Genomic DNA, 9,609 nt, shown 5'->3' with positions numbered 1-9,609 from the left:
TCAGCCCAACTCAAAAAGTCAGGACAACAAGGGTGATTGACAGAAATAATACTGTAAGAGATTGGTGTTAAAATATTGTCCCATTTTTTGAATGCTTAGAAATGACCTTCGGACCCACACACTCTTATTGTTCATCATAAATTTCTCTATCGGATTAGTAGATTTTATGCTATATTCACTATTTAATATATCGTTAATTGTTCAAAAATATACTCGATTGACATAAATTTTTTGATTGTTGAATTGTTCACCAAATTCTACCATATTAGCATGACTTTGTGTTATATGAATTCGACCTATTTGTTAAATTGTTCACGAACTCTACTCGATTTATATGACTTAGTGCTTGTTCAATTGTTCCCAAATTCTACCTGATTTGCGTGCCTGTCTTATCTATAATCAATCAAATTGTTAAATTCTTCATCTAAATTGTTAAATTCTTCATCATCTGTCAAATTGGCATAATTTGTCTGTGTTGCTCAATGAAGTGTTTTTCAAATTTGCAATTCTATTTTTTATCAAACCGCCCCAAATCTGCTTCAAATGATCTCAAATTTGAAATAAAGCCTCCAAATACCAACACAAACAATCCTCGATCACCAATTTAGTCAAATAACACTAAATCAAGAAAATTCACTTTGTATAATTCAACACTTTCTAAAGACTAACAATGAAGTTTTGAGATTTTTGAAGCAAATCACTAAATCATTGTTTGAACTAAAAATTCAAGCATAAATTATCAATATTCAAGTGATTTTAACAATAATCAATCATTAACTTTCAGTTTCCACCCCCAAACAAGAATTTCAAGCTCCCAATATTGAAGAACTATGGTGTTCTTGAGGAATAAGAAGCCTAATTTCCAACAAAATAAAAAATATGGACAATATTTAAAGACCAGTCCCTAGGGGAGAACAGGTTTAATTTTGTGGGACAACAAATTCCATTGGTTCTGCTCCTTTGGAATTCTTTTGGGCTTACTGAAGCTGGCGATTTTCATCTTATTTTTTGAAGTAAAATTTAATTTGTCCTAATTGGGCTAGAGTACAGTATGTGAAGGTGGCTGACTATAAACTTGAAATTGCTGGAGGTTTAGAACGAAATTGTCTTTGCTAAGAAGTTGTTGCCACCAATTCTCTAAGGGGCAGCACTAATAGTTTTCCCCTAAGCTCCCCATTTACATGGGAGTAGATTTGGTAATGAACCTTACAGGATAAGAACAATCTTTCGAGGAGGCTGATATCAAACCAAAAAACTGATAAGGGACTAAATAGCCCAGTTTATCCAGAAATAAATTAAACCCAAACACAATCATATGTGTAAATGCACAAGTAAAATCATCAGTACTTTGCGCACCTTGATTTAGTAACAGTCGAATAATAACAATCATACTGATATTTTTACATCTAAAAGAAAGCGACAAACCTTCCACTTGATAGTACATTTCATGCATTATAATTTATATATTCTCCAAAGGGCACACATAATTGAAGGCGCAAATGAAGTATAATTTGGAATCAGAGAGGTGCATGCATAAAATAAATACTGAAACCTTTTGATGAATGACAATGACTTTTCTCATTATTGATTCTAACAAGGCCAACTAACAGCTACACTGAAAAAGTTGCTCCCAAGTGATGCATCGGTGCAACAAACAAGAATTATTCCAATTAAAATAACCCAGATTCCCCCTTCTTCCTGTTTCACTACTTCTGTTTTCTGTACTCTGATCTGCCTTCAGAGCAAGCAACTTCACGCTTTGCTAGTCTTGGTACTAGAATCGCAGTATAACAAATTTGGTTGCGACATACTAAGCTAAAGAAGTAGAAAGGCTACATATGGTTTTCTTACAGCGATGGCAAAGTCTGGAAATCACTTGTCTACACAAGATCACCCCATCTTACTTTATATCGCGCTGCAAGATAATGTGCTCCAATAGGTCCTCGACTTCCATAGGGATAATATTCTGGAACTATTTTCTTATCCTCAAGTTCTTTTAACACTGGTGTGAAAAGAGACCAAGCAGCATCCAGCTCATCACTGCGGATGAAAAGCCGCCTTTCACCTTCTATAGCATCAAGAAGCAGCCGCTCATATGCATCAGGGATCTCCTTCGAGTATCTACAAATTAAGAACAAATCAGTCATAGTTTCACAAAGAAAGTATCATGACATGGTTTATTAAGGGTGATGAGCATATTCAGCCAAGAAGCAAAGATTACGCTGAAGCAATGCATCAGAGTTATCTGAAAGAATCAGAAGATTTAAGCTTTAAAACATGAACCAAAAAAATTGCAATAGCTATGGTCTTAAGCACCAGCCATTTAGAAGTTCATTTAAAAAGTGCAGTGAATTTCATGATCTGATACATGGACATGATGGGCAATCATTCTAGCAATCATCTCGTACTGATATCAAAACAATGGGAAAGGCTTCAGCTAATCATTACACATGCAATTGATCTATGTGGATCCAAATTCAAACAAGAAAAATGATGTTTTAAGGTAGCTTGGAATTAAGGCGTGGTAGTTGTCGGTGTTGTTGTAATGTAGCTTTCATCTATATGAATAGCAGAAGGCACCTGAAGGAAAATCTAGAGTTTACAGTCGCAGGTTTTTCTTTGCAGTAATAAAAATTAGCTTGCATCTTGTATGTCGAACAACTCATTAAAAACTTTCTAGCTGTCTTATTTCCTATATATTCAACTTAGCCCCTAAATCAGAGTAACAGTCACAAGTACGAAATGATGCATTATACATTTGTCATCAATACCTTGCCGAGTAAAGGAGATTAAGATTACTGCGATCCAATCTCATTCCTAGACCAGGAACTTTGTTATTGATCTTTAGGTATATAGCTTCATTAGGCTGGACACGGATAACAAGCTCGTTGGTCGCCTGGTCAAGATCTGAGCCAAAGTTCTTATTGTATAAATTTCCTGGTACGTGCCTGAATTGTACTCTTATTTCCGCACTAGCAAAGGAAAAGCAAAATGGTATAAAAGTGGTAAGTAAAAATATGAAGGAAAAGGAAAGCTGTATTTAGTTTCACCAACCTCCTAGTATGTAAAGCTTTCCCAGCTTTCATAAGGAAAGGCACCCCATCCCACCGTGCATTATCTATGAAAAGAGCAGCTGCAGCAAAAGTTGGGGTTAGACTGTCCTTCGGTACAGTCTTGTCGTCGGTATAACCGGGATAGGTAACATCTCCTTTTGTGTGACTTTTGTACTGCCCAATGATAACATCGTCTAGTTGTAAAGGTCTCATGGAACGCAGAACTTTTACCTGGCATGTAATAGGAATTTAGATATGGAACTATAAAACAATAAATTCCTCCAAAACAAATCGGTCATAAAGAGTAAAACCTTTTCATTTCTGATATCTTCCGCATCCAAACTCACAGGTGTTTCCATGGCAAAGAGGGCCAGAATTTGAAGCAGATGGTTTTGCATGATGTCTCTGATTATCCCATAATGATCAAAATAACTGGAGACACGCATAAAAGTAAAAGAATGAAGTTCTGAAAACTAGTTCCACACAACCTAAATTCCAACTTTGAGAAAGAGAATTACCCTCCCCGTCCTTCAGTGCCAAAATCTTCAGAGAAAATAAACTGCACATTCCTTATATACTGCCTTGACCACAAGGGTTCAAATATCAGGTTGGAGAAACGAAGGACAGAAAGGTTTTCCACAAGCTCCTTCCCTAAATAGTGATCGATCCTGTTGAAAAAAAAACAGAAATGAGGATAATAGTACTCTTCCTTCAGTGGGTCAAAAGCAAATCAACTTCAAAGAACTGCACCTAAAAATTTGATCTTCATTCAAGTACTGCTTAAGTGATCTTGTCAATGCGGCAGAGGATTCAGAATCCCGACCAAAGGGTTTCTCTACAATGACTCTTGTCCAGCCATGAGCAGATGATGCAGAGAGGCTAGCACATCGAACCGCATTTATAAAAATATTTGGTGGAATGGATAAGTAGAATAGACGATTGGAAAACCTTCCAGTCTGCAAAAATTATCAATGTCAAAGCTAAGAGACTTGCAAGTAAATTAGAAAATTAAATTTAACTTCACCACTCATTAGAATTATGAAAACTGCAAGAAAGAGCTAGATTTGGCTGAAGATCTCAGCAGAAGTCAACAATCATCAAAAAGCTCTTTCATTTGCCAGAAAAAGGAGAGACGTGACAGTATGAGGCTGTACGATGACTTTTGATGGCACATTCAACCAAAAAATTCATAATGCTAATATCATCCTGTGTGTATATATATATATTAGGAAAAGTATCAAGTTCCCTCTTTGCTATATCCTACTAGATGTCCGGTAGTAGGGTTGGGTGTTTTAAGATAAACTAGCAAGACAGATTAAACTTGCAAGCCCTGATAATGCTAACCGAATAACCAAAAAACTGCAGTTTGCTGTTTTAAATAAGATCCGCAGAGCTTCATTATATGACTGAAAAGAAATGGACCTTGGGCCTAACTCAACCCTAAAAGCTAGCCCATGAGATGAGTTGCCCAAGACCATGTAAAGAGAGCTCCCTATCCCGAAAGAGCCGATGTGGGACTCCAACACCCCCACCCCCTCTCCTCCTCTTCCTGCACGCCCAAGACATCTGGAGCGTGTACAACATAAGATAGGGGCCCACATCACGTAAACAATTAATTGGGATGGGTCTGGCTCTGATACCATAATAAAGAAATGGATTTTGGGCCTAACTCAAAACCAAAAGCTAGCTTATGAAATGAGGATTGCCCAAGACCATATAAAGAGACCTTCCTATCCCTAAAGAGCCGATGTGGGACTCTGACAATAACAATAACATCGCCAAAAAATTTTGCAACCTCAATTCTCTCAAAAGGAGACCATCGTTAAATACCTCATGTTCCTTCAGCTTTTTATCGAGCTCCGCAAAGTTTTCCTGGGAATCGTATTGGCCACTGTGGTAGAAGCACCTTTCTAGAAACTGTTCCATCTTTTCACCACAATTTTCCCTGAATAACAAAATTAATCACAATTATCTATCACTCACTAAATAAAGCATGAAGCAAAACAAAATGTAGTAAATGCAAAATGAGAATAATTGGAAATATATGTATATGTTACTGATCAAGGCAAATCACACCTCTTGTCAATCCTGCAAGTAAGGGTCTTGCTAACCATGTTCCGTAGTTCAGCATCAGTCATCTTACTTCGGGCATAGCCAAAGATAGTGAAATGCTGCATTAACAAAAGGGGTAACTTTATGAGAGCCATTCTACTTAGGGATGGCAAACGGGTGGGTGGGGTCGAACATGGGCGGGTCAAAAACGGGTTAGGAAAAACAGATAAAAAATCCGACCCGCTCATATTTCGTATGGATAAAACATGGATTAACTGACGGATAATATGGGTATCCATATTATCCATAATTTCTTGAATATTGTCATTTTTTTGAGAATTCCTAGCCTAAAAGAAATCTAGGCAATTTTTTCTATTATTATAAGAAACTTGTAAATAAAATCCTTTATTGTATTCAGATGTTAAAATCAAATTATAATATTACAGTTGTATCAAACTATAGGTTTTTTTATTACATAAAACGTTAGAAATTAAGAACGCATGCATTTCCTAGGAAGCAACGTTAAATATTTTGCACATGTAAGCTATAATCTCAGAAGTAAAAATACTAATATTTGGCAAAAAATATCTAAAAATAACATCATACTTTTAGTCATAATTGTAATAAATAATTTCGGTACTGTACAACAACAAACACAGTGAAATCCCATAATTTCGTTACTGTATGAGCCATTAATTAATTTTTATAGTTTCTTCATATTGGCTACTATACCAACTGAATTTATTGCTCATTAGAATAACATCAGATTTGCGAGTTCAATAGCTCAGGATAATCGTCCAGCAGTTTATAATTAAGTCTTCATTTTGTTCGATTGATTTTTCCAGCTAATTAAGCACAATTAGTTTATAGAGAATTAAAGCTGGCCGAAATTAGTTGTGACTGATTAGTTACGGCTTAGAAAAATAAAAATTAAATGTATGCAACTTTAACTTTGATGAGTTTGGTTTTTATTTGACCCACTTTTAATAAATTAGATATCCAACCCATTTTTTAGCGGATAATACGGGCAGATACTCGTAAAATTTATCCAGTTTGCCACTTCTATTTCTACCTTATCTGAGTGTGGATCCAGTAATGAACAATATACAGTTAACCTTAAAATCAGCAGTAACCTCAATGAAACTGAATAAATATGGAACATACCTCAGGGAGGCAACCCTCATAATAAAGTGCAAACAGTGCAGGAAATATCTTTTTCTTGGCAAGATCTCCTGAAGCACCAACAACAGTAATACTGACAGTTGATTTAGCTTTGTTGCTGTCGAAATCAATTGTATCTTTCTGCTCCTTTGGAGGTGCGACTGGCAAAATTCCATTTTTTAATTTCTTCAAAGGAGTTTCATTTTCGATTTTGCTAGGCGGAGTCGCTACTGCACCTGTAGAACATTAAATTCAACATAAGAAACTAATAGAGAGAAATATATATATAAATAGGTCTACTATAACACACTTTCGAGAACAATAATAAGCAGCAGACTATCACTATTTTCACACAACAGGAAAACTGGCTCAACAAGCCCAATGATTGTCTCTTTTTCTTTTCTTAATTCTCTTTGCAGCCCCAGAAGGAGCTGCAGTTTTTGATAAAGCAAAATCATCTTGATCAAAGAGATAATAGCGTGAAAAATAACATTGAGGGTCTTACAATGCAGCTTTACTCCGTGCATGAATAATTCACAAAACCAAAAACGAAACAAACTCAAACTTTATGATGTAAACTCAATAAAGAATCCTACAACTCTTTCGTTCTTTCTCCTTTTTGTTAGAGAACAAGACTCCAACAACTTTGCAGACATAAATAAATTGGGACAATTGTTTTTTTTTTGATAATTGTGTTGTCCGGGCTACCGCTCGCGCACCTGGACTAATTTCAAGGGTACCTGCTACCTATCTCACCTACCACCGGCACATGTATCGGATAACTATATCCACCAAGTCTTGGAGACATAGGAAGAAATCACCTAGTATTTTCTGGTCTCCGCCGAGATTTGAACCTGAGAACTCATTGTTCTCAAAATTTGGGACAAAATTTAGCATGGTCAACTCATAAAATCGAAACAATTGACCAAAATTTATCATTTGTTTGGATCAGGAAAAGAAGAAACAAGAAAAAAAAAAAGACTCAAACATTATTATGTGAACTCAATAAAGAATCCTAGAACTTTTTTATGTTGTTTACCCTTTTGTTGGAGAACAAGATTCCTACAACTTTGCTAACAAGGAAGAAAATTAGGACAATTTAGCATGGTCAACACATGAAAGACAAACAATTAAGCAAATTTAGCATTTATTTCTGTTAGAGAAAAAGGAAAAAGAAACTTTTTTTAATAAAGATTAGAAGAAAATAGCTGAATATGAACTAGTAAGAAAGATAAGGGGACAAAAAAACTAACCATCTTGCATGCGAACGGCATTCCAAAATGGCTTCTGATTAATTTGCAAAGAACCAAACTTTCTCGACAAAATTGAAGAAACTGCTATCTGCTTATTATGATGATAATTATAGAGCCCAATAGAGGAATTAGAGTAAGAAGCAACAGCCCCAGAAGAATGGGTTGAAGGAGAAGAATAAAGGGTCACCATTTTCTTGATTTCTTCACTTCTATCTGAAGAATCTGTATCTACAAATATCTTTATGTATATCCAGTGATAGAATTAAGAAAATCGGTTTGTTAGATAAAGACAGATAGGAGGGGGGAGGAGCTATGGCGTTAGAGGACTTCGGATTTGTCGAGGGGGGTTAGTCTCTTGAGATCTCCGAAAGGGTGCTTCTTACATCTTTGGCTACCAATTTAATATTTAATTTGTTCGGCAAGTGGAAAGGGAATTAGGTTATTAAGAAAAACGTAAATTAGGTTATTACCTAATTGCATATATTATCCTGGATGCTTTTTACGAAGTTTTGATTTACCCTCGAACTTTGGTTATGTTCATAATTTGTCACTCTCATTGTCCTATTTCTTTCTTTCTTTTCTTTTTTCTTTTTGGTATGTATTCTCCTAATACAATGTTCAATTTTGTTATAATCAAGGTCTTAACATAATGGTATGTGGAGAAGTGGATGCAATTTGCAATATGACGTTTTTAATGCAATCTATATGGATTTCTCGGTTAAATATTTTTGCTTTAATTAGAGTAATATGTGTGCGCTTAAATTTTTGTACTCCTACATAGAATAAGTTATACAACAATAATAACATACTCGGTGTGATCCAACAAGTGGAGTCTGGGGAGGATGTGGTATACGCAGACCTTACCTCTATCTTGTGTGAAGTAGAGAGGTTGCTTAGACTCTCAGCTCAAGAAAAGTATTTTCAAAACAGGTTGAAAAATACAAAAGTAAAAAAGGTAGGATGAAAATACTAAAGAAAAGAAAGTATTAACAGCAGAATAATAAAGATAAACAAAGTAAAAAAATAACAGTCTGGTAAATTGAATAATAATAATAATAATAATAATAATAATAATAATAATAATAATGAAGAAGAAGAAGAAGAAGAAGAAGAAGAAGAAGAAGAAGTTGAAGAAACTTATAAGGTGATATAAACTAGAACCATGCTGTTTCGCAAGAAAAACAAAAGAAGAAGAGATCATTCGACTATTATTAACCTTTTACCGTAATTCTCGACCTCCACACACTCTTATCAAAGGTCATGTTCTCAGTAAGCTTAAGATGTGTCATGTCCTGCTTGATCACCTCTTCCCAATACTTCTTCGACGTACCTCTACCTCTTCTTTGACCTATTACTGTCAACCTCTCGCACATCATCGATGGGGCATCTATGCTCCTCCTCTTCACATGCCCCAACTGTTAGCCCCTTGACAAGGTTCCTCGACAGATGAGAGTTGTGGAAAGGATTCATGATGGCCTTGGCACAACCTAAAATATTAGGCAACATCATGACGGGAGATTCGACATGACTAACTATGCAAGGTTGACAAATGCACCTTGACAGAGGCAAAGCGCATTTCACATGAACGTGTGGGTTGGCATGACAAAGGCAAGGCAATGTTATGTCAAGGCAGTGCCAAGACATGGCAAGGCAAGACAAGGCCATGTCATAGTATGGCAAATACAAGGCAATAGCATGTGCACAAAGGCATATGGGCAGCTTGGCACGACGGATGGATGTCAAAGCAAGCCCCAAGACTTGGCGCAATGCAAGTATTGGGCATAACGGAGCAGCAAGTGCAAGTGTGCAGTGCATATGGGGCAGTTGGGCGGTTATTTTGCTGAAAAACTAACTTGTAGCCATGATTGGCACGTTTTGTAACTTGTCTTTTTGATTGGTTCAGATTTGCCCAGCGGTTGGGGCTTGTCAACTGCTTTGTTTAGATGCTACCAAATGTAATTGGGCAGACTGCACAATAAAAATGTGCATACAGCCAGTCCCAAAGGCAGACTTAGTCTTGTGGCAGAATTGTTGGTGCCAAAACGTCTAAGTTTTATTCCTAAGGATAGAAAATCTTTCTAAGGCAGGGA

At 36.2% G+C, this 9,609-nt stretch overlaps 1 protein-coding gene across 1 annotated transcript; it reads right to left on the bottom strand.

Moving 5' to 3' along the window:
- Window positions 1–1,553: 1,553 nt before the first annotated feature.
- LOC107786177 (glucose-6-phosphate 1-dehydrogenase, chloroplastic-like) lies at window positions 1,554–7,939 on the bottom strand. Its single transcript, XM_016607629.2, has 10 exons — window positions 7,520–7,939; window positions 6,270–6,502; window positions 5,130–5,224; window positions 4,884–4,998; window positions 3,804–4,009; window positions 3,572–3,721; window positions 3,365–3,485; window positions 3,055–3,284; window positions 2,772–2,972; window positions 1,554–2,121 (listed from the first exon to the last, which is right to left on the bottom strand). Exons 1-10 carry the CDS (start codon window positions 7,707–7,709, stop codon window positions 1,881–1,883), a joined length of 1,782 nt encoding a protein of 593 aa, XP_016463115.1. The 5' UTR covers window positions 7,710–7,939; the 3' UTR covers window positions 1,554–1,880.
- Between the last annotated feature and the right edge of the window lie 1,670 nt (window positions 7,940–9,609).

The sequence above is a fragment of the Nicotiana tabacum genome, chromosome 15 (genome assembly GCF_000715075.1).
Source record: "Nicotiana tabacum cultivar K326 chromosome 15, ASM71507v2, whole genome shotgun sequence".
Taxonomy (NCBI): Eukaryota; Viridiplantae; Streptophyta; class Magnoliopsida; order Solanales; family Solanaceae; genus Nicotiana; species Nicotiana tabacum.
Note: the sequence above shows the minus strand (reverse complement) of the source record. Positions and strands in the feature narration are given on the sequence as shown.

Bases quoted from the DNA above. Each gene is read 5' to 3' on its own strand.
- LOC107786177 (XM_016607629.2), bottom strand. From the start codon at position 7,709: ATGGTGACCCTTTATTCTTCTCCTTCAACCCATTCTTCTGGGGCTGTT. The intron at 3,486-3,571 runs GTAATTCTCTTT...GCGTGTCTCCAG, and splicing joins GGCACTGAAGGACGGGGAGG to TTATTTTGATCATTATGGGA. The intron at 2,122-2,771 runs GTATTGATGACA...CTTAATTTGTAG, and splicing joins AATCTCCTTTACTCGGCAAG to ATACTCGAAGGAGATCCCTG.